This window comes from Geotrypetes seraphini, chromosome 6 (assembly GCF_902459505.1).
Source record: "Geotrypetes seraphini chromosome 6, aGeoSer1.1, whole genome shotgun sequence".
Taxonomy (NCBI): Eukaryota; Metazoa; Chordata; class Amphibia; order Gymnophiona; family Dermophiidae; genus Geotrypetes; species Geotrypetes seraphini.
The window spans coordinates 187736347-187761961 of NC_047089.1; the positions used below are offsets into that span (position 1 = coordinate 187736347).

Here is a 25615-nt window from a genome sequence, read left to right on the forward strand (position 1 = left end):
TTTTATTTCTTTTTTTAAGGTTTTGTAGTTTGTGGTCGAGGTCAATAGGTTGTAGAGTTGGGGGTCAAGTGTTGCAGCTCGAATGGCTAGGAGGTTGTCGAACAGTTTTTTTCTTTTGACGTTTTTGGTTGGAGGGTGTGTGAATGGTGCGTGAGTTCTCCTATGTCTGTTTGAAGTGGATTGAATTATTTAGCTGAAGAAATTAGTTACCCCCCCCCCATTCCACACACATTAATTCTCTTCCATTTTTGTTCCCATTATAAAAAAACACTGATAAGTTCCCAGGAAAAAAATACATTAAAATAAGAAGTGAAAACAAAGGCCCCTACAGATGAGAACATAACATAAGAATAGCCTAACTGGGTCACACCAATGGTCCATCATGCCCAGTAGCCCATTCTCATGGTAGCCAATAGTGCTGCCCGATTCAGAGAAAAATATTTCATTCGATCCGATTCACCCTGTTGAATCGATTTTTCGATTAGATTCACTGTTAATGACACCGCTTTTTAAGTTTAAACAAAGTATAACAATAAATTTCACAACAACAATAAATTTCACAAAGTACTTAAAAAAAAAAAAATCACATTTTTCCATTAAAGCAGTTCTGGAGACATTTGCTTGAACAGTCTTTTTTCCCAGTCCATAAGCAAGCAATATGAAAAAGATTTCCTTAATTATCTACTCAAACATTTTTGCTATTTACTTTCATTGTACCTATACTATTATTCAGTAGAAAAAATGGACTTAACTGTGCAGGAAATGAATCTCCTCATACACCCACCATATAGTGCAAAAATGTGCAAAGGTCTGTTTTTTTCTTTCGATCACTACATAGCCTAATGCCACACAAGCAGCGCTGTTACAAACATATTCTGAAGGTCAATGCTAAGGTTGACAAAGTTTCCTTCCTTGGACCAGAAGGAGATACTGACAAACCACTGGAAGAGATTCTAAAACAACTACCCAGAAATAACACCCAAAGACCCACTCAGTGTGTGAACCAGTTGAGTGGAGTGGACTAACTGGGGGTGGAAATGGGCCCAGAGTTTGCTCAGCAGAATTTCCCAGACTACCTCTTCCTCTCAACACACTGACATGCTACCACCACCACCAACACTAGGAACACCTCACCGAGTATGCCAGCAATGCTTATAAACTTTATAAAACACATTATTATATTTTCTTATAAAGCATATATTTTAACTGAACTCAGCCTTGCCATTCACAAAAATAGAAAAGTTCCCATTTCAAGCTGTCTCATGTACACTTTTCAAATCTAACATATTGTAATCACAAAACAGAAAATAAAATTATTTTTTCTACCTTTTGTTCTCTGATCAATATTCAAATCTTGTTGGTCCCAGGCTCTTGTTGTCTTGCTTGCCAGGGTCTCCTTTCTCCGTGCTAACCATCCGTCTGCCATCTCTGTTCTCCCCTTCCGTTTCCCTTCCCTCTCCCGGAGATCTGGCATCTTTCCTTTTTTTTGTCTCCATCCACAGATTCACCTTTTCTCAACTCCCCACCACCCCAGGATCCACCATCTCTCCCTTTCTGTTCCCAACTATCCTCCTATCCAGTATCTCTATCCCCCCTCCACACCATCCCCTGTTTCCAAGTTCTCTCCCTTTCTGCTCCTTCCCTCCCTAAATCCCATTATGCACCATCTCTCTCCCACTCCTCTGTTTTTAGACCCATTATTTCTAACCCCCAAAGTCTGGCATATGCATGTATCTTTGAACCCCCCCTTCCCTCTCTCCCTCTGTGTACTTTTACACCAGGACCCCCCTCCCCCGAAGGTCTGTCCCCCCTCCGAAGGGCTACACTCCACCCCTGAAGACCTGCACCCCCCGAAGGACTTTACCTCCCACCCGAAGGTCTGTCCCCCTCTGAAGGCCTAAACCCCACCCCTGAAGGACTGCACCCCCCCCCGAAGGCCTGCACTCCCTTGAAGGTCTGCACCCCCCCGAAGGCCTGTCCCCCCCTTGAAGGCCTGCACCCCCTTGAAGGTCTGCACCCCCCCAAAGGCCTACACCCCCCCCCGAAGGTCTGCACCCCCCTGAAGGCCTGCCTGCCCCCCTTGAAGGCCTGCACCCCTTGAATGTCTGCACCCCCCCCCGAAGGCCTGTCCCCCCTTGAAGGCCTGCCTGCCTGCCTTTCCCCCCCTTGAAGGCCTGTCTCCCCCTTGAAGGCCTGCACCCCCCTTGAAGGCCTGCACCCCCCCTTGAAGGCCTGCACCCCCCCTTGAAGGCCTGCACCCCCCCTTGTAGGCCTGTCCCCCCCCTTGTAGGCCTGTCCCCCCCCCTTGTAGGCCTGTCCCCCCCTTGAAGGCCTGCCTGCCTTTCCCCCCTTGAAGGCCTGCACCCCCCTTGAAGGCCTGCACCCCCCCTTGAAGGCCTGCACCCCCCCTTGAAGGCCTGCCTGCCTTTCCCCCCTTGAAGGCCTGCACCCCCTTGAAGGTCTGCACCCCCCCAAAGGCCTACACCCCCCCCCGAAGGTCTGCACCCCCCTGAAGGCCTGCCTGCCCCCCTTGAAGGCCTGCACCCCTTGAATGTCTGCACCCCCCCCCCGAAGGCCTGTCCCCCCTTGAAGGCCTGCCTGCCTGCCTGTCACCCCCTCCCCCTTGAAAGCCTGCTTGCCTGCCCGCCCGCCCCACCCTGAAGGCCTGATGCCCCGACCCACCCCGAAGGACCGCTCGCCCCCCTGGCCTCCCCGCACCACCTATGAACAGCCGCAGCAGGATCGCGAAGTCAGCGTCGGGTACCAGCCCTAAGGGGGTGTTCCCGGCCTTGCCGTTCAGTCCCCCGCCACCCCCGAAGGACCGCTCGCCCCCCTGGCCTCCCCGCACCACCTATGAACAGCCGCAGCAGGATCGCGAAGTCAGCGTCAGCGATCCCTGCTGCTTCCTGCGCCACGGTCCCGCCCCTCCTCTGACGTCAGAGGAGGGGCGGGATCGCGTCGTAGGAAGCAGCGCAGGGATGCTGACGCTGACTTCGCGATCCTGCTGCGGCTGTTCATAGGTGGTGCGGGGAGGCCAGGGGGGCGAGCGGTCCTTCGGGGGTGGCGGGGGACTGAACGGCAAGGCCGGGAACACCCCCTTAGGGCTGGTACCCGGGGCGGCCCGCCCCCCCCGCCCCCCCCCTAGGTACGCCACTGGTTAACAAACGTTTTTAAATGCAAGGCCCTTTACCTTTAACAGGGCTTATTTACCAACTAAGCACATAACTTGGATTAAATCATGTTACTGTGCATTAATGTGTGTGAAAACATTAATGGAGGATAGTAAATGAGGCCCTGAGGTCCAGTGAGCCACGTTTAACATGGAGGAATTAAGGCTTGGGTTAAACCAGGGGTGAGCAACTCCGATCCTCGAGGGCCGGAATCCAGTTGGGTTTTCAAGATTTCCCCAATGAATATGCATTGAAAGCAGTGCATGCAAATAGATCTCATGCATATTCATTGGGGAAATCCTGAAAACTCGACTGGATTCCGGCCCTCGAGGACCGGAGTTGCCCACCCTGGCTTAAACCAAGTATTGTTCTTATACTGCCACCTGGTGATTTGCCAAACAGCAGCATTTCACTGTGGATGCACTCCTAATGAGTGTTGGATAAGAAGAAATAAAAGACAAGTCTTGCAAAGGAGGATTACAATATAATAATGAGATAGACACTCCTTCACATACTCTCTTCTTGCACTTGACAGGACTTTGAGATGGATGTGGTTGCTATGGTGAATGATACCGTGGCAACAATGATTTCCTGTTACTATGAGGACCACCGGTGTGAGGTTGGCCTAATAGTGGGTAAGTTGGAGAACATACAAAATGGATATGTTATGGAAAGGAATTTTGTTAATAGAAACAATGCAATGATTTATTATGAAAATTAGGTTTAATAATTACATTCCAGTTATTTATTTTAATTCTTTATTTTTGTCAACTTTCATCCAGGGTGAGGGATTTCATTTAGGGGGAAATATAGGGGGGTAGGGGGATGGAATTACGGGGGTTACCGTATTTTCACGCAAATAACGCGCACCCGTATAAAACGCGCACACGGGTATAGCGCGCAGAAATCACGATGATATGTACAAAAACTTTGGTATACCGCGCTCACGGGTATACCGCGCATGCTGCCCGACGCTCCTTTCGCCCGCCCTGACTTTCCGTGCGCTGTCCCGACTCTCCGTTCACCCCCCCTGACTTCCATGCACTGTCCCCCCTTGAAGGTCTGTCCCCATCCTGAAAGCCTGATGCCCCCCCGACGTCCGATACATCCCTCCCCCCGAAGGACCGCCGACTCCCCAACAATATCGGGCCAGGAGGGAGCCCAAATCCTCCTGGCCACGGCGACCCCCTAACCCCACCCCGCACTACATTACGGGCAGGAGGGATCCCAGGCCCTCCTGCCCTCGACGCAAACCCCCCCCCCCCCAACGACCGCCCCCCCCCAAGAACCTCCGACGGCCCCCCAGCCGATCCGCGACCCCCCCTGGCGACCCCCACGACCCCCCCACCCCCCTTACCTTTGGTAGTTGGGCCAGAAGGGAGCCCAAACCCTCCTGGCCACGGCGACCCCCTAACCCCACCCCGCACTACATTACGGGCAGGAGGGATCCCAGGCCCTCCTGCCCTCGACGCAAACCCCCCTCCCCCCCAACGACCGCCCCCCCCCAAGAACCTCCGACCGCCCCCCCAGCCGATCCGCGACCCCCCTGGCGACCCCCACGACCCCCCCACCCCCCTTACCTTTGGTAGTTGGGCCAGAAGGGAGCCCAAACCCTCCTGGCCACGGCGACCCCCTAACCCCACCCCGCACTATATTACGGGCAGGAGGGATCCCAGGCCCTCCTGCCCTCGACGCAAACCCCCCCTCCCCCCCAACGACCGCCCCCCCCAAGAACCTCCGACCGCCCCCCCAGCCGACCCGCGACCCCCCTGGCGACCCCCCCACCCCCCTTCCCCGTACCTTTGGTAGTTGGCCGGACAGACGGGAGCCAAACCCGCCTGTCCGGCAGGCAGCCAACGAAGGAATGAGGCCGGATTGGCCCATCCATCCTAAAGCTCCGCCTATTGGTGGGGCCTAAGGCGCGTGGGCCAATCAGAATAGGCCCTGGAGCCTTAGGTCCCACCTGGGGGCGCGGCCTGAGGCACATGGTCGGGTTGGGCCCATGTGCCTCAGGCCGCGCCCCCAGGTGGGACCTAAGGCTCCAGGGCCTATTCTGATTGGCCCACGCGCCTTAGGCCCCACCAGTAGGCGGAGCTTTAGGATGGATGGGCCAATCCGGCCTCATTCCTTCGTTGGCTGCCTGCCGGACAGGCGGGTTTGGCTCCCGTCTGTCCGGCCAACTACCAAAGGTACGGGGAAGGGGGGTGGGGGGGTCGGGGGGGTCGCCAGGGGGATCGCGGGTCGGCTGGGGGCGGTCGGAGGTTCTTGGGGGGGACGGTCGTTGGGGGGGAGGGGGGTTTGCGTCGAGGGCAGGAGGGCCTGGGATCCCTCCTGCCCGTAATGTAGTGCGGGGTGGGGTTAGGGGGTCGCCGTGGCCAGGAGGGTTTGGGCTCCCTTCTGGCCCGATATTGTCGGGAAGTCGGCGGTCCTTCGGGGTGGGGGTGCGAGTGGTCCTGCCGGGGGGGGGGGGGGGTGTATCGGACGTCGGGGAGTCGGCCGGGCAAGAGGGCTTGGGCTCCCTCTTGCTCCGATCGTGGATGCGGGTGCGGGTGGGAGCGCGTGCGAGCGGTCGTTCGGGGTGGGGGTGCGAGCGGTCCTGCTGGGGGGGTGAATCGGGCGTCGGGCGGGGTGGGAACTATGTTTTAAAACTTTTGTATACCGCGCTCATGCATATAACGCGCGAGGGGTATGCGCGGTAGGTAAAAACGCGTATAACGCGCGCGTTATATGCGTGAAAATACGGTAGATCATATGGAAATTTAATTTGAAAGAAATTTAAATTTGCATGAAATATTATTATGATTCTTATTGTTTTGAATGTATTTTGGTATTATCCTATTGTATTGATTATTCTTTCAATAAAATTGTTATATATAAAGGGAAAGGTAGGGGGGTTAGGGATGGAATTAAGGGGGTGTAGATAAATTGGATTAGTTTATATGGAAATTTAATTTGAAAGAATAATATAAATTTATATGAATTATTATTACTATGATTCTTATAGTATTGATTGTATTTCTGTATTATCCTATTGTATTGATTATTTGATTTTTTTCAATAAAAATTGTTATAAAGTAATAGAAAGTAGGGAATATTATGGTGGCAGTTCACTAGATATAAATAGAGAAAGCGAGGTAGGGAATGAAAGAGAGTGATGTTGCTCTCACTTAATTTTTATACCTGATCTGAAAAATAAAGGATATTGGGACAGATTTCTCTGATGTCATAATGTCAGATTTGAAAGACATACTGTCGTATATTTAGAAGTGGCAGGTGCATACAGGAAATTCCATAAGAGTACTTCTTCCAGAAAGAGTGGTGGATGCATGGAGCTGTATCCTAGAAGAAGTGATGAGAACAAACATATATTGGAATTAAAAATAAATGATCAACTCATACATACAGGAGAGGCACAGAGGAGCCTTAGTAGTGAGGAAACAAATTGAAATCTGGAGATGTATGGACAGATTGGATGGACCTTGAGGACATTATCTACTTTGATATTCTGGGTTTATGTGATGACAATGGGCGTGCAGCTCCCTGAGTTTCTCTTTGCTTAGCATATTGAAGGTTGTGGAACATCGGTTTCAGTACAAACAAGACTACACTCTCCATATGCAAGCACTAGAACAGGGGTGGGAAATTCGGTCCTCAAGAGTTGCATCACAGTCAGGTTTTCAGAATTTCTTCAGTGTACAAGTATATGCATGAGATCTATTTGCATTCATTGCCTCTATTGTATGCAAATAGACCTCATGCATATTCATTGAGGAAATCCTGAAAACCGGACAGGGTTGTGGCCCTGAAGGACTGAGGTTACCTACCCCTGCACTAGAAAAAACTTAACAGGGAGATTTGGTGAGATGGTGGGTAAGTTGGAGAACATACAAAGTGGATATGTTATGGAAAGGAATTTTGTTAATAGAAACAATGCAATGATTTATTATGAAAATTAGGTTTAAATAATTACATTCCAGTTATTTATTTTAATTCTTTATTTTTGTCAACTTTCATCCAGGGTGAGGGATTTCATTTAGGGGGAAATATAGGGGGGTAGGGGGATGGAATTAAGGGGGGTGTAGATAAGATTGGATTAGATCATATGGAAATTTAATTTGAAAGAATGATATAAATTTGCATGAAATATTATTATGATTCTTATTGTTTTGAATGTATTTCGGTATTATCCTATTGTATTGATTATTCTTTCAATAAAATTGTTATATATAAAGGGGCCTTAGATGCCTGGGCCAATCAGAACCTTAGGCCCCTCCCTGGCACATCCCAGGATGCACTGGGAAGGGGAAGGCCCACCATTTTGAAGAGGCGGGCCTGCTGGCTAGAGGGAGTAAGCATCCCTCCGGCCAGCCTTTATGAAGAAGGTAGGGGGTGGGAGGGTTATTGGGGGCATGGGGGTAGCTGGAAGGAGTGGGCATCCCTCCCACTGCAAGGGGGTGTCGAGGAGGTTGTTTTATGGTGTGGCAGGAGGGAGTGAGCATCCCTCCCTCTGCTGGTGGGGGTGTCGGGGGGTTGTTTGATGGTGGCAGCAAGAGGGAGTGTGCATTCCTCCTGCTGCCAGGAGGAGGGGAGGGGTTGCTAGATGGCAGAGGGAGGGAATGGGCATTCCTCCTGCCAATCTTCGATATGGGGTCTCTTTTTTTTTTCTAATTTCGAGAGGGGGTCTGAGCTGTCAAACCTTACTTTCCTGTCAGTGCTTGAGCCAATCAGTGCTCAGTGCTCAGACCCTGCCAGAATAATTTGCCTGCAAATGTACTACAATAAATTTAGGGAATCACTCGGCAATGATAGAGAATCACCCGGTGTGCTCATTTTAATATTAATGACCTCTTTGTACTACATTTGCATGGCAGAGTCAGAGACAGCTAGGATGCTTGGAAAAGAACATGGTGAGCCATTCTGATCATCGGCTGGTAAAATACTGCCCCTCTAAACTAGCTGGAGCTGGTTTAGCGACTGCGTTAAAGGCAATGTTAAGTTTTTAGAATCTTCCTCTGATTGACAAGGCTGTTAAGAACTTCCCAAAGCCACTGAAGGCTTGGGGGTGGACACTTTGAGCATTCACAGTGACCGCATAATTCTGACACATTGTTAATCGTATCGTTTGAATGACGTTTTTATTTTTTTTTACTGTGTTTCAGATCAAACACTTAACGCGCAAAAATCATTAGATAGTAATGCTCAAATGCCAGTGACATCAACGTAGCTTAAGATAATTAAATGTTTAACAGTAATACATAAGTATGATGACTAAATAAGCCCATACATTTTCTAGTTGAAATTCAAAGTGGTTGCGGGGGCTTTTTTTGCCTTGTCCTATAGATCTGGGATGGTTTCAGGGTGGTTTACAAGGATATTCAATGGCATTATCCAGAGAGTACCTTTGAATTCCAGGTCCCTTATTCCTTAACAGCCAAATAGAATGTAAACTGGGTAGATCCCTCCTCTCCAAAATCACCGGCCTCTGGAACGACCTCACTGTCCTGCTGCGGAACCTGGGCTCCCTCCAACTATTCCGAAAACAACTGAAAACCTGGCTTTTCTCTAGCATATAATAATCTCTTCTCCTGATTACATCCCCTCTTTTTATGCTTTGTAAACTCTTTCTCTTCTCTCTTCCCATATTTTTAAAACTCTGTAAACCATGTCGAGCTCCACTTCAGTGGAGAAGATGCGGTATATAAACCTAAGGCTTAGTTTAGTTTAGTTTAGTTTAGAATGGCTTAAGGATGGGAGTGGAAGTTTAAAAAAATGAAAGGCTACTCAGAAACATTGCATGTCCGTGGCATCATCTCGTTAACCCAGCCCCTGACCTTGCTGTATTATGGCTCTCAATGACTGTTCATTTGCTCTGGGAGGAAGCCCATTTACATTTCTCAGTCAGTGTTGATAATGGCATTTATGAGACAGGTAAAGTCAGGGTCATGCAATATGTCCTTGTTTATATCACATGGCCATTTGTATGCTTTTAAAAGCCAGCCTGGTGGTTGCCTCTCACCTTGACCAGTTCAGTCAGTCTGTCTAAAGTCAGGGTCATGCAGTATGTCCTTGTTTATATCACATGGCCATTTGTTTGTTTTTAAAAGCCAGCCTGGTGGTTGCCTCTCACCTTGACCAGTTCAGTCAGTCTGTCTAAAGTCAGGGTCATGCAGTATGTCCTTGTTTATATCACATGGCCATTTGTTTGCTTTTAAAAGCCAGCCTGGTGGTTGCCTCTCACCTTGACCAGTTCAGTCAGTCTGCCCCTCTTGATTTACCTACATTGATTCAGACTTGCTGAAGCCCCTTTTCTGATAAAATATCACCTCTCCTTCCCTTCCCACCTCCTCTTGTCTCAGAGTTCTGCCTTTGAGAACTGGAAACCAGGACACACTGTCTCAGGTTTGCGCATGTCTGAATCACATAGACAGAATTATATAGTTGGTATAACCAGGGGTAGGCAATTCCGGTCCTCGAGAGCCGGAGCCAGGTCAGGTTTTCAGGATATCCACAATGAATATGCATGAGATAGATTTGCATCTCAAGGAGGCAGTGCAGGCAAATCCATCTCGTACATATTCATTGTGGATATCCTGAAAACCTGACCTGGCTCCGGCTCTCGAGGACCGGAATTGCCTACCCCTGGTATAACCTAAAGACAAACAGGGGCCTGTTGAGTCCATCAGCCTTTTTCTAGAGGCCCAACAACTTTTTGTTATATTCCCAAAGAAAGCAAAGAGGCCTTAAGTCTCTGTAACCTAACTGTACAATGAAGAATAAAAAAAAATCCCACATAGAATTTTCAGCTTCATCTTTATTTATTTTATAGCCCGTCCTCCCCAGAGAGCTCAGAATGAGTTGCAAGGTAACATACATAATAATTAAACAAAAACGAAGATACTGAAAACTAGGGCAGTACAGTACAGTGTTAATCGTCTACTCTAAACAAACACAGAATGAGGAATTTTTGCATACAGATAGTTCATTTTACATTAGCAATTCCAGAGATATGTTAGTTTCACATATAGAGAGAGGATGTTAGAGTCTAGGTGCTATGCCATATGGACACTAGGCTAAGAGAATTAGGTGAGAGGTAAGTTTTGATTGCTTTCCTAAAGCTCAAAAGCCCTTACTTCGCTTTTGGAACAATTTACTGGAAAATCCGGTGGCATTATCGTATGATACTGTGTTATTTGGTACATCAATGAGAGCTAAGAGCCAAATATCTTCTAATAATAATAAACTTTTGCTCATTATGACAGGGGTTGCCATACAGCAAATTATGAAAAACTGGAAAAATCGGTAACGGCTGAATTATAATTTTTGGTGGAATTCGTTATACCAAATCTTTAAAATGGAGCTGGTAATAGCCATACAGCAGGGGCATTTTAAGAAATTTAGGGATGTTTGGGAGCCATTAACAAAATATTGTACAGAATGAATATTATTTTTCCCTTTGTTCATACACGTCCAGGGGGGAGGATACTTTATGTTTTCTTATGCTTAAGAACAATTGTTGGGTATAAGGGGGGAGGGATATTTGATGTGAATTAGACTTTAATGGAATATTAAGTGATATTAAAGTGTAAAGTGATTGTATCTTATGTTGCACTTATTGAAAGTTTTGAAAATGAATAAAGAATTAAAAAAAAAAAAAAGCCCTTCCAGGGATTTGATGTGTGGAGGCAGTTGATCCCAATACTTTGGTAAGAAATGGGAGTAGGATCTGCGTCTGACACTTTAGAGCCAGAGGCTCTGACCAGGGGGTATCTGTAGACATGTTTCCTCCTGGGAATGCAGGGCAGGGGTCATTATACCCCGGGTTGCCCATGTGACCCAAAAGTGCACCACTTGAAAACTGTAACTAGACCAAGGATTTGATCCAGGAAGCTCTAGGCTAGTGTATCACAAACTGTCTGCCGTGGCACACTAGTATGCCTCCTGAGATTTCAGGTGTGAGGCAAGACACTGGGGAGGAAGAGAGGCGCTGGCTGACTGCCTATTGGCAATCAGCCGTCACCAGTGCCTCTCCTTTTCTCCTCGCGTCTTCCCTGCTGGCACCCCCTACTGGCGGCTCAGGGCCCATCTGGAGGGCCTTCGTGCATACATGGACGTCAATGTAATGATGTCACATGCGTGCGTGATGTCATCACGTCGACATCCGCGCACTTCCAGATGCCTCGAGCCTCGGCCACTGCGTTTAGTGTGCCACAGCTTGACAATGCTTGCAGGACACTACTCTAGGCCCTAGGCTTCGAGGCCTAAGTTCTCAAACCACCTTAAGAATTAGGGATGAGGGCAAGGTTCAAAGCCACATCAGATTCAGATAGGTTAGTGTTACCAGATGACTGGATTTACCCTCTTTTTAGAGTATATGTCCAGGTGTCTGGATGGATTTAAAAAACCTGGCAGTTTGTCCGGGTTTTGGAAGGCTTCTGCTCTGACAAGAGCTCAGGGCTGTATCTGAAGGGCCTTCAAGCATGCGTAGATGCGATGCGATGACATCATGTGCATGTGTGCGTGCATGTGACATCATCACATTGTAACCGTGCACGCTCAGAGGCCCTCTAGACACGGCTCCAAGCTCAGGGAAGAAGAGATGAGGTTTGTGTGGGGGCGGTGCTGGGTGGAATAGGGTGGGGCCTTGTGTCCTCTTTTTTTGCTTCAACAAATCTGATAACCCTAAGGTAGGAAAGCCACAGATGGTCTCAGGAAAGACCAAATTAGCTTAATTCAGGAAGTCTTAGGGACTACAGTTTTCAAATCCCAGGGGAGCTACTTGTCTGAAAACTGCCTTCCCTTAATCTAACTGAAGTATTCATGATGTTCTTTATTGCAAGCACTAACTGGAATGAAGTGAGCTGTGAGAATTAGGTAGACTGTATACACAAAAGGTTTTATGCAAATAAATGTTGTATGCTAGTATACTGTATTTCCTTTTGGAATTGCATATCAGGATTGGGTGTGGTATCAATGATGGTGTTATGCTTTCTCCCACAGGTACTGGCTGCAATGCCTGCTACATGGAGGAGATGTGTAACGTGGAGCTGGTGGAGGGAGATGAAGGCAGGATGTGTGTGAACACAGAATGGGGAGCCTTCGGGGATACAGGCGAGCTGGAAGACTTCCGGTTGGAATATGATCGTGTGGTAGACGAGACTTCACTTAACCCCGGTCAGCAGCTGTAAGGAATATGACATAGAATGTCGCCATAACTCCTTTATGCCTGAGTTCTGCAAGCCAGACCAAGGATGGAGGCAGGGTTCCAGTCCTGGGTTTGCCCCACTCCATCTATAGTCTTACAGTTCTGTTTTTCTCTAAGCATTTGCAATAAGTCTATGTGTATGACAGACTTTTTCCTCTTACAGTTTAAGTTCCATTGCCTGCCAGGCCCTTTCCCTCTTCTTTTTGTGGCCTAGCAGCTTCCATTCGGTCCAATGAGTTTCCATCTTATTTGGAATTATGGCTTTGAGTGAAGGCACCATAAGCCTTCATTTGTAATTACACAGGGGTTGTGTGTAGAGTGGGGGTAGGGGCTGTTCTTCTATCTTACAGCCCACTACCTACCCAGTTATTGCACTAGAGCCCTTGGCCAGGGGCCACAGTCCACAGCTCCCTCCATTGTCTAGACCAGAGATTGTCCATTAGATGTCACCAGTGATAGTTAAGACCCTCTCCCCAACCCAGGCACTGTGAGCACTGCCTCTGCAACACCTCAAAAGAGCAAAAGTCAGGCATGGGAGTCAAACTGTTTTGCATGGAAAATGAGTACTTCCAGTATTATAGTGTGCCCTGGATGGGTGTTAGAAAACTGGAAGTGGGTAGAAATTTCCAATAATAGTATTGTACATGAAGTCACATGCAGCCCCCATGAGGGAAAAAAACTTCTTTTTTTTAAGAACAACCAACCTATAGAAAATACAAAAGCTAAGAAAAATATTTTTCAGTTCCTTCTGGAAAGGAGTCACATGCATTGGATCATGTCCTGGGAACATGCATAGCTCATACCCTTGCACTGGGATAGGATTTGTAAATCTTATATGCAGAGATGAAAAATTGTTTTTTCCTGTAGACTTTTTTTTCTCAAATGATCTGTTTTTGATGCCAGAAAATGTGGCTGATGACTGGACAGACTACTGGCATGTCATGTTTTTAAAAGCTTCTTTTTGCTGGGAACAGACTGGAGCAATGTAGGATTCAATTTCCATTTTATTCTGTCTTCCTTTGTTCTTTTCCACATTTCTCTTTGATGTCTTGTTCTTTTTTCCTTCTCTATCCTTTTTTCTTTGTGGTCACTTCCTTTCTATATGTATTTGTTCTATCCAAGCACATGAAAGATGGATCATAAGAAAACCAATTAAACAGTACAAGACATGAATACAACCTACTTAAAAGATCAAACAGAAATAACTAACCAATTCCCCTTCCTCAATTTTTTTATTGTTAAATTGTTGACTCAAGAAACTAGATTAAGGCAAACTTATTTCTGTACAGTTTTCACCTCAGTCCAATAACAGATACCGTGGCCATTTAAATGATGTACAACTTTTCAATGGCCTTCCTTATATGTGGGGTTGTGAACTGGTTCTATTTTGTCCAGTCAGCCTAAAGGGTTTACCCTCACTGCATCTGCCATATTTGATCCTGGTTACTTGGGAGATTTCAAGCCAACAGGTGCTCTAGAGGTAAAAGCTAGAATTGCCCCAGCTTGTGCAGGTGACATGGGCCCTAGCAACACTGGGTTTGGAGGGAAAGGGTCCACTGCTCACCTTGCTCTGACCAGTGCCTCCTCTCTGTTCTTCCCTTCCACCCAGCTATGAGAAGATTATCAGCGGGAAGTACATGGGTGAGCTGGTGCGCCTCGTGTTGCTGAAGCTCGTCAATGAGAACCTGCTCTTCAATGGTGAGGCGTCTGAGAAGCTCAAGACCAGAGGTTCTTTTGAGTCCCACTTTGTCTCCCAAATAGAAAGGTATCCAAAGCTATAATCCCTCAGCATCCTTCAGTCATGCAACCAAGGTTTCCTAAAAATATAGGAAAAGGTCCCAGGTTTTTTTTTTTTAATTTAGGTTTTATTTATAGCAAAATTATAAGTACAAAACAATTGCCATTTTCTACACCTTCAGAAAGGCCCTAGGTTAATCCTGATCTTCTATTCCTTGGATCAGCCAGGGCTTTGGCTGCAGAAATAGCATTCACAGTCCCCATGGGGGGGGAATGGGGAAGAGGGATATAGAAGGTATAGGTATCACTGTGGGTTGGCAATGCCACCCCAACCTCCCAAAATGGCTTGCTACTCCAATTTCAGCCATTGAATTGGACCTAGGAGAGCCATATCCCTACCCAATTTGATGGCTCATTATTACTGCCCTGCTTATTTTGAGTTTGGCTGCAGCTGGAGATGTGTTTAATTACAGTGTCCTCTCCTGTCTGATAAGAGTTGTGGTATTGCATGCATCTAAAAGACTACTTATCCTCTGTTTGGGTGAGTGTTAAGCTTTCCTATTAAAAACTATAGTTCCTTTCTAACATGTAATGTTTGTTATTGTAAACTGCCTAGATCTGTTCCTTGGTAAACAGCAGTATATTAAATATAATAAACTAAACTCAACTCATGTGCAGTTAGTGATACAGAACTGGAGCTTCAGGGTTTATACTGGGATTCTGACTAATCCTGTAGAGAACCCAGACTTTGTTGAATGATGCTATCAACTATAATAGTGGCTTTACTAGGTAGTTGAAACAACTAGAATGGAGCTGGGGTGGGGATTTTTTTTAATACATAAAAGACCCTAGTATCTTATATTGCTAATTTAAGGGTGTGCCTGGAAGATGGGAGGCCATAATGTGATTTGGTGGTGGGCATGTTGTACAAAAATGTCACTGTGACTTGCCTGTCCCATACCTAGCTTGCCATCTCAAATATTTTTATCTAGATATGCTGCTGAGGGAGCTGCAGTCATCTTACAAGGGTGACACCTAATGGCCAGATTCAGGTAGGGTTGAATGGTTCCAGAAGAAACCTTATTGCATAGCTTCTGGCCCAGGACCATCACTGAGAACAAATCCCTGGATAGTTGTGATTGAAGAATCATGTCCCCAGATCCCAGCCCTTGTTCTAGTTCAGCAGAAAGATCAAAGTTTCAGAAGGAAACTGTCAGGTCAAAAAAATATGTATTTATAGATGAGTGGGTAAACGTTTGATGTCCTGAATATCCTGATACATAGGAAAAGAGCGTGAAGCAGAGCGAATCCCCTTAAGCAAGGGGTCCACCGTACGTGGGGGCTCCTACACGGGGTCCTCAAAGTGCAAAACTGAGGAGACCTGAAGGATTAACTCATGGAGCTCTTCCTGCTGAAAAATGCCATTTGTAAGGACTAAACCAGTCTACAAGGTAACAGAAAGAAAATTAGCAGGTAAGAACCTAATTTCTCCTTTATAGATGGGTGGGTAAACGTTTGCTCCAGCGTAAGAGTTTAAAAGTTGTCCTGTTCTCCTTTTCTCATGAACTGGGGAGGGCATCAATGGGAACTCCATTAACTCAGAATATGAAGATGTTACTGGCGAGACTTTACGGTAGATATCCTGCAAACAATGGGATGGTTGGATAGACTGGAGTGAATTTAGATGGCAACTTCAGCAGTTGGAACCTAGGACAATATCAGGTGGACTTTAGTCTATGGCCCAGAAATACCAAAGAAGAGACAAGGTAATTTAATCATGTATTTTTAGTGAGAATAACTAATGGGCAGACTGGAAGGACCGTTCAGGTCTTTATCTGCCGTCATTTACTATGTTACTATGATGTAGCAGTTTCCTTCCTACCTTCCTGACTTTAAGAACAAATGGGATCAACACGTGGGCTCACTTCAAAGAAGAACTTAGAGGGGAGGGTTATTTGAGTGGGCAGACTTGTTGGGCCGAAGGCCCTTTTCTGCCGTCATATTCTATGTTTCTATTTTGGTTTCTAGTTCAGACAGACCTGGCTTCTAGGGGAGAAATTGCACCTTGAGGCTTCATTTGCAATTACCTAGGGATATTCATTCATTTATAATACTCTTCTTTCTAGCCCACCCATTGCAGTGACAGTCTTTGGTCTAAAGTTCATGGATCAGCTCCTTCAGAAACATGAAATTTAAACGTTGCCACTAGGTGTCACCATTGTGCATTGCTCATACTTTTGCAATGGGCTAGTGCAGAGCAAGAACCACATTTGAACTTGGGCAAAACTTTGAAAAGTCTTCCTTCTCTATTTTTGAGAAAAGGAAATTAACCTGCCTCTCTACAGTTTTGTACTGCCATTTATTTCCATTCACAATAATGGAATTTGATGTGGAGCCTCCCTCACAATAAGGAAGATTTAGATTCATTGAAGATTATTGGAGGAGAATATAAACTGTTTTGGAGAGGATATTTTCTGATAAATTAAACTCTTTCCATTAATATGTATACATTTCAGTGACTCTGGAGATCACAAGCAGACGCATAATATTCTGAAAATGCTTGGACTGCATCCCTCCCCTACAGACTGCGATATAGTGTGCATGGCGTGTGAGAGTGTATCAACACGGGCAGCACAGATGTGTTCCTCAGGTCTGGCTGGCATGATCAACCGAATGCGGGAGTCTCGTAACCTGGAGGTGAAACAGATCACGGTGGGAGTAGATGGGTCCGTATACAAGTTACACCCCAGGTAATATGCCAGGGACTCCTGAATCCAGTGTAGAACATCTGGGAAGGGAAAGATTAGTGCCTGCATTTCAGTATCTGTATATAGTATATGAAACTGCTTTGACTGTACCCACAGAATCCTTTAACTGTTCAAGTGAATGATTTCTGTCAAGAGCTCGTACAGAGCATAGGATCATCTCTCTGTCTGTATTATTGGCATTAATCACAGGAAAGATCCTTCATTAGACCTGAGTAGCGGAAAGAACCACTCAGTCGCTGCAAGAAAATTAGAAGGAAATTATTTTCACTTGTTTCCTCATCTCCATGTGAGCCTAAAAATAATATCACTGCTGAGGAGCTGAAGGGGTTCATTCTGTCAGGGCATGGCATAGTGCAGACCTCCTTTCTCCTTACCTCAAATGAATTTTGGATGCCTTCCATTTATCTTCTAAGTACATTTCCTCAGTTGTGCTTGGAACATGAAGGGCAATTCTACAAACCAGGTGCTTGCATTTACATGCCCCTTGCACACGTGAATGTAGAGGATACTACGGTAACACATATGTGTAAGAATACATTGACTCGTGAAGTGCCAAAAGGAAACCAAAGCACTATTTTACTCGTATAATGGAACGCCTAACTTACTTAAATGCAAGGGAAGTCTATATATGGAAAGGGCTCCCATTTACACACGTAGCTTACACATAACCCTTCTACAGCTCTAACTGTGGGTACTTAATTGTTAGGTGCACTGATACCAGGTTAGTCTAGTATTCTCTAGTGTTATTATAGAAAGGGATCGTCCTGGGCATCTTCAGAGACCAAACAGAACTGCTCCGTAGTGATTTATTTTGTATTAAGCACACACCTTTTTCAGTGGTAGCTCAAGGTGAGTTACACTGTAGGTATTTTCCTGTCCCTAGAGTGCTCACAATCTGTTTGTACCTGAGGCAGTGGAGGGGTAAGTGACTTGCCCAGGATCTCCAGGAGCAGCACTGGGATTTGAACCAGGCTCCCTTGAATTATCTGCCCACTGCTTTGGCCACTAGGCTTAGGATTACCAGATGTCTGGGTTTCCCCGGACATGTCCTCTTATTGAGGACTCTGTCAGGAGTCCGGGCGGCTTTTTTATTTTACAACTTTTGTCTGGGGAAACTGAACATCTAATAACCCTACAGCAGCTTCCCCCCCCAACCCACAAGATCCAGTGTTTGCTTACCCAGTACTGCTGTAATTCTTTGGACAATCGGCAATGTGACTAAAGTAAACACGCTGCTTTCGACGACCTGGAAGCTCCTCATCTGCTACTGCTTCCTGCCCCTGCATAGGTGGAAAGCAGTAGCAGAAAGAAAGCTTCCAGGTTGCCGAAGGCAGCGTGTTTACTTCAGTCATGCTATCAATGGCACAAAGAGTTACAAGGAGACACAAAGTTCGTGTGGGGGCTGGGCTGGGGGCAAAATGGGATGGGGCCAGGGGTGGAATAGGGCAGGGCCACATGTCTTCTTTTTTAAAGAGGAAATCTGGTAACCCTAACTAAGCTACTCCTCAACTCCACCTTGTCTATGAGAAGATGGAATAGGCAATTCTCCGATGCCATTTCTCCAAATAAATCTTACTTTACCAAGTTAATTTGGCTGTTTGAAAATTGCCAATTCCTTCTATGGGAAAAGTAGGTTGGGAGCCTGGTTAGGTCAGGGGAAGGGGCACAACAAGCTTCTTGAAAACAGGAGGAAAATTGCATCCAGAGACTTCTTTAAGTCTGCAAGGATTAGTGTGGCCCGGCACGGCTCTGTTTGAAAAAGAAGAAAGCAAGCATCAGTATTTGGAACATTGTAAAAACAAGACTGTGGTCGCTTTAAAAAGCTGTAGGATTGAGATGCAGATAATAAAAGCACAAGTGAGGGTATAAGTTAGATCAGAGTCATGGAAATGGCTCACTGCAGGACTCAGTAGTGGAAGAAAAGCAAACTTACATGGATAATAAAAGGGCTTTTGACATGCTCACAATGAGGCAAAAGTTTCACTATGGCTGGAACAGAGTACAAGGGTAAATTGAGATGACTGTTTAGCTAGTGGTCCTCCTTTCCTTTCTCTGCCCTGACTCCCCTGTTCCTAATACCTTTCTGCACTTATTTATTTATTCAATTTTCTATACCGTTCTCTTAGGGGAGCTCAGAATGGTTTACATTAATTTATTCAGGTACTCAAGTATTTTTCCCTGTCTGACCTGGCAGGCTCACAATCTATCTTATGTACCTGGGGCAATGGGGGGATTAAATGACTTGCCCAGGGTCAGAAGGAGCAGCGTGGGTTTGAACCCACAACCTCAGGGTGCTGAGGCTGCAGCTTTAACCACTGCGCCACACTCTCCCTCCTGGTGTCTAGCAGCACCCCCTCTCTCCAACCTAATCTCCTTTTTCTCTCACCACTAAAATAGTCCCTGGTGTCTACTGGTGCCCCCCCCCTAACATGACCTCCCTTCCTCTCCCTAACTTTATGTTCAAACAATTTTTATTGATGACCATCAATAGGTACAAAGAACAGGATACAGAGCTCCAGTTTCAACTGGTCAAAAGGACCCACAATCCAGAAGCCAATGTCATCAAATACATTTAAAGAACACAAGAATGCAAAACCACCACTCCCGGTCCCTCACCTCAACCCCCCCCCCCCAAAGGATCCCCCCATAGCAATACCAACCCCCCCAGAACCCCACCAAAGAAACCATCTGTGGACAAAGCCCATAAAGTCCATCTCCCCCTAACTTTAAAAAAATCCCTAGGTGTTGTGGTCTAGAGTGGTTAAATACATAGTAACATAGTAGATGACGGCAGATAAAGATCCGAATGGTGCTCACTTCTGGGATGCTTCATTGCAGGTACGGTGGAACAGCTGGTGCTGGATATCCCGGGATCCTTCCGGAACTTACCTAAGGGGGGGGGGGTGCCTGTTCTGCCAAAAGGTGTGTCTCATGGCTCGTAGATGTATTTTACAACACCAGACTTCCACGGATCCTCCCACCTTCTGGCAGTGGAGGGTTCAGCTCCATGCGTTGCCTCTTTGAGAGGTGCGGGAGGTGGAGGGATAAAATAAAAGGCGATGTCATTCTTTGCTTCTCTAGGGCTTCTATTTGGAATCATTACCTCTGACAGGGTGTAATATTCTTTTGAACACCATGGTCTGATTGCTGGAGGGTTGACATGACACCTTCCTAGAAGGATATTGGCATCTCTCTGTGCTTTGTAGTACGGGGAGGTTTGGGAGGGATTCTATTCTTGGAGGGACGGCTAGGGATAAGGTCCTGGCATTTCTCTGTGTATGGTTTGCTTGGCTGTTCTTGTATTACTGTGGACTGTTAGTTGGGAATGGAGGAGGAGAGGTGGGTAGGGATGGGGGGGATTCCGCTATAATATTTTTCTTTGTTGGTATATCTCTTGTAGTATGGCAGAGCTTGCTGTAATACTAGCTGACCTGTTTTATTGAGCATTTTGTTGTTGCTCTGTGTTATGTCTTTTCAGTAAAAACTGTTTGAACGTTAAAAAATCCCTAGTGTCTAGTGGCACCCCTGGCAGGGGGGGGGGGGCGCTTGAGGGAGGAGTTGGAGATTGGTGGGGTGCCACTAGACACCAGAGAAATTTTATTTTACAGTTGGAGCAGAGGGCCACTAGACTATCAGGGGTTTTGCATTTTAATATTCAGGGTGGGGGTGGGGGGCTTAGATCAGGGCAGAGAAGAGAGGGGGGACCATTAAACTCCAAGTGCTGCAAAAACGATTAAGCGTATAGGAATTGAATGGGCTGAGTCATATTTGCTGCACAGTAATTTCTACTGTGGTTTTGTAAAAGGGGCCCTTTAATGTTGGGGGCAGGTGAGGTCAGATCAGTTGGAATCAGAGGGAGGGATGCTACTAGATTATCAGGGATTAAAGGGATGGGTGCAGAAAGCTGAGTTGGGGTGCAGACCTAGCAGCTTTTTTTTGTTTTTAAATGCCATCCTTCCAATCGCTGCTCATAACTGACAGGAAGGGGGACATGTGGCAGTGGGGCAGCAGTAATTTGCATGCTCATTACCTATGAACTGAGAGTTTTTACCACAGTGGCTTGATAAAATGGAGCCTTTGACTTTTTTCCTTTGGACATAAGATGCTTTTCATTAGAGTTAGAATCCTTGAAAAGTGAGAGGGTTTTTTTTTTTTCCCAAAAGACCAATGAGAGAGAAATGAAAGATTGGAATGTCTGTCTCTCATTGTGGTGGCCGAGGTTCCTTTTTTCCTCTCTTACAAGTATGCTTTGGTTCACTTGAACCTCTTTAGAGCACAGTACTATTTTTGTTTTGGGTGAGTAGCCACATGTCATCCATGTACTACTACTATTACTACTTGTCGAATCGAATCTAATATTTGTGCGTAGTGCAAACCTAAACAGGCTCAAGGTGACTTGCAGAGGGAAAAGGGTATCTTGGGCATAGAAGCCCAGGAAGGGGGGAAAGGGGAGAAAAGGAGAAGAAGGACCTAATCACACGAAGCATAAAAATTTGAAAGGTACATATAGTGATCATCACTGACATTTTTCTGTCTTGGTCCAATCAATTATACTATCTCGTCTTGATTACTGTAACACTATCTATCTTGGCATCATGAAAATCTGTCTCCAAAGATTACAATTAATCCAGAATACTGCTGCGAAGCTGATCTTTGGAAAAAGTAAATTAGACCATGTGACCCCTTTGCTCCAGAGTCTCCATTGGCTCCCGGTTTATTTTAGAATTCAATTTAAATGCGCTTGTATTTCTTTCAAAATTCTACATGGTATCTTTATTCCTCTTATTCCTTTATTTTGGAATGTTTACAGATTTTCCTTTGCAAGAGGCTTCCAACAATTCAAACTCTCCCTTTCTTCTAGAAAAGGAATCAAAGGAGTCAAGATCTTTGGTCTTCAAATTCTCTTAACTTTGGAATGATCTCCCCTTTATTTGAGGAGCTCCAGTTCGTTTCAATCTTTCCAAAAATCTTTAAAAACTACTCTAAGTGCCAAACATTTTGAAAATGAATTCTCCTGAAATTTTGCTATTACCTTTTCCAGTTTCTATTTATCATTGTAAATTCTTCTCTGTTTTTATTTAACTGCTGTAAACTGAGTCGAGCTTTCTTAGAATGATGACTCGGTGCACAAAGGGGGAGGGGCTGGACAAGATGGCTGCGAGTAGCTGGCGTTGAGCATTCATGAAGGCTCAGCGCTGTTAGTTTTTTACCTGGACCGTACAATGGTCAAACAGAAGTCTAAGATCTGGGTCTTCCCGGAGGAATCTTTGATGGCAGCTGCGGGCCCGATGGACGCTTTCCTCCAGCGTGGGGCTGGAACGAGTCGACCGGAGTTTTCTTCGGCAGGGAGAGACGCGCTGGCTGAGGCGTTAGATCTCTCCCACGAAGCAACATCACTGTCTCCGGAGGAGCGGAGTCCTCCGAGTCGCCCGGGGGCGTTAGACCAACAGATGGAGGTCGGAGCGCTCCAGGGTGTTTCCTCACCAGCGCTACCGAGAGTGGGGAACGTCTCGGAGAGAGGTGAAGGGAAGCCAAGCGAATCATCTGTGCACTCGGAGAAATTGAACCTGCAAATTCCCCAGGATTTTTTGAAACTGAGTGTATCTTCAGCAGAGGTAACAGGTAACTTGTTTGCAACAGAGGGTCATGGGTTTGAACTAATTTCCATGCAGAGGCCCAAAGTTTTCACTATGGAAACATTATGGGAAGCAATATCTACTTTGCAACTCTCTTTAGGATCCCAAATGCAGCAACTTACTACAAGATATACAACTGTTGTTTCTGAAAATATGGAATTGAAAAATAGATTATCTAGTGTGGAAACAAAAGTGGATGGACATGAGACCAGAATAAAATCTTTGGAGTCCCAGGCCTCGGTGTGGGTCAGGGATAGTGGAAATCTTAATTTTAAAGTTGAAATGTTGGAAAACATGACCAGAAGATGTAATCTTCGGATTATAAATTTTCCAAAACTTTCAACTATTTCTCCACAAGATATGTTTAAGAAATACCTGAAAGAGATTTTGAAAGTGCCTGAAACTTCTTACCCACCTCTCACTAAAATATATTACTTGTCAACCAGGACTTTGGGTCAGGAACCAGGCCAGCAGAATTTGTCTGCTGATAGTTTGGACCTAACAAATTTCCTTGAGAGGTCGGATAATGAGCCACCGGCAACTGCGACGCTGCTGGTACAATTTGCTATAGACTCTGACAGAGAATGGATGCTTAAGATGTTTTTTAAGTTTAAGGACATACCTTTTATGACAAAAACTGTGAGAATGTATCCTGATGTGTCAAGGTTGACCCAAAAGAGAAGAAAACAGTTTCTCAATTTGAGACCGAGGGTCATACAGCTGGGTGCTACGTTTGTACTCAGATACCCCTGTAAATGTGTGATGGTCTATCAGGGGAATAGACATGTTTATTTTGAACCTCAGCAGTTGATAAAATTTATTTCTGCAAAAGAGCAAATTTAATATTCCTGAGAGAATTGTAGTTACAACCCGCTTAATTTAATTAGGTTCCTTGCCTTTACTCAATACCATCTGTATTTTCTTAGTAATGTTTGCTCAGCTAAATTAGCTTTCTCCCCCTTTATTGAGGTCTAATTTTTCCAATCCAGTATAATTAGAATCTTGAGGAAAACTTTTCCTATTGTACTGTACTATTGAATTGTTTATTTTCCTTTTTGCTATTTTATTTACCTTTTTGATTATAATGTTAACAATGGTTAAGACTGGTATTGGAATATTTCTTTGAATTGACTGTTTATTATGTCAAATTAAATAAAGAATTAAAAAAAAAAAGAATGATGACTCGGTATATAAAGTTAAGCTTTAGTTTAGATATTAGTTATCAAAGAGTAGGGTTTTCATTTTTTTTTCCGGAATAGGGTATGGTTGGGTTCTGTTCTAATTGTTTTTGTGAGGTCATTCCAAATCTTGACTCCCAGGAAGGTGAGCATTGATTGGAATATTCGTCTGTATTTGAGATTTTATGTTGAGGGGAGGTTTAGTTGAATCCTGTTAAGAATTCTGCAAGAGGTGGACCGTGCATCAGAGAAGAGTTTGATAAGATGGGTGGCTGAGTTCCCGTAGATTATGTGATGTATAATACAGATTGAGTCGTATTTTTCAGACTGAAAATGAGTCTTATTGCAGTGTTTTGACTAAACCGTCGTTTCTGTAGCACTACTAGATGTACTTCATCGTTTGGGCTTCAAGTGACATGTGTCCAAATGATGAAGTTATGACTGTCTTATTTTGGTCACACCATCAGATGAGAGAAATCACTGGAGAAGGACATCATGTGTGGGAAGATCGAAGGAACCAGGCGACGAGGGCGACCTGCAATCAGATGGCTGGACATGTTGAAAACAGCCAGGGGGGATGACGCTGGAGGACCTTTCCGGACTAGCACAAAACCAATTTCTGTTTAGATCCGCAGTTCAAGTCGCTTGGACTTGAGCACGAGTCGATGGCACCTAATAACAACAACTAGATGTACGCAGCACTGTACACAAATACATAAGAGACAGTCCCTGCTCGACAAAGCTTGCAGTCTATTAAAGACAAACATATACCTCTACCATCGTTTAGTAAAGCCCAGTGTAAATAATAATAATAACAATTTATATACCGCAGGACCATGAAGTTCTATGCGGTTTGCAATGATTAAAGATGTTACAGATTGAGTGGAATAAACAAAGTTCAGAATTAGTGATGAGCTGGCATGGACATTGAATAATCTTTATTACACTGCAGGTATTACAATCCGACTTGTGCTGTATGATGTATTCTTTTTTAGTCTGAGGATGAATAAAACTGGACATTATCAAGTAGAAATCTCTACTGTGGCTTAATAAAAGAGGGCCTTAATGAGAGAATCTCAAACTACATCTGGCATTTCTTTAGTTACACGTTTTGTTAGTAATTCTTATGATTGCAGCTTTGTGATAACTGTTATGTATAATTTATGGGTTGAATTGTAGACTCCTGAGGAAGGCACCTAGGTGCCGAAACACTGGCCATAGCGAGTCCAGTTTTATGAATAAAGACTGTAAGTGAAAATAATTTTAAAAAAGACAAACATAAAAGACAAATAAGTGATTAGAGAATTCCTTATTATGGGAATGGTTAAAACAGACATGGGTACTGAACAGGTGAAGAAGGATTTAGGAATTAAAAGCAGCCTCAAAATGCTGAACTTTTACCCTAGATTTGATAAAGGCCAGCGGTAGAGCTTTATGTACCGACTCAAGAAGTCTATTCCAGGTATACTGTGCAGCAAGATAAAAGAAATGGAGTTTGGAGCTGGCAGTGGAGGACAAGGGTACAAATAAGCGAGACTTACCCCGGGGAGTTGCTGGGGAGGGGTGTAGGGAGAGATAAGAGTGGAGAGACACGAAGAAGCTAAATAATGAATTCACTTGTAAATCAATGAGTAGTTTGAACTGTATGTGGAAATGGATAGGGAGCCAATGAAATGACCTGAGGAGAGGGCTAATGTGAGCAGTGTTGGGCAGTACCATATTACTTTTAAAAATAACAAGTGTAATGAAATAACTGTAATCATTTTTCCCACAAGTAATATATCTCATTATTTTATATAGCCACAGTAACTTAACATTACTTTTATTAAACAAGTAAATAGTAACTGTGATACTTTACTTTTCACAGTAACTTAACATACTAGTTATTTGTTTAATAAAAGTAATATATTATTAATAAAAAGTA

General features: G+C 45.0%; 1 protein-coding gene across 8 annotated transcripts in view; it reads left to right on the forward strand.

Moving 5' to 3' along the window:
* The window catches only part of GCK (glucokinase), a 110685-nt gene that overhangs the window by 79677 nt on the left and 5393 nt on the right, over positions 1 to 25615 (forward strand). For 5 of the 8 annotated variants that reach the window (XM_033948266.1, XM_033948268.1, XM_033948267.1 and 2 more), the window contains 4 exons: positions 3706 to 3805; positions 12168 to 12351; positions 13982 to 14137; positions 16626 to 16859. In XM_033948266.1, the coding sequence (XP_033804157.1) occupies positions 3706 to 3805; positions 12168 to 12351; positions 13982 to 14137; positions 16626 to 16859 (674 nt within the window). Of the gene's footprint in view, positions 1 to 3705; positions 3806 to 12167; positions 12352 to 13981; positions 14138 to 16625; positions 16860 to 24158; positions 24200 to 25615 lie in introns of those variants that run through there. The other 3 variants (XM_033948271.1, XM_033948272.1, XM_033948273.1) reach the window with 3 other exon arrangements.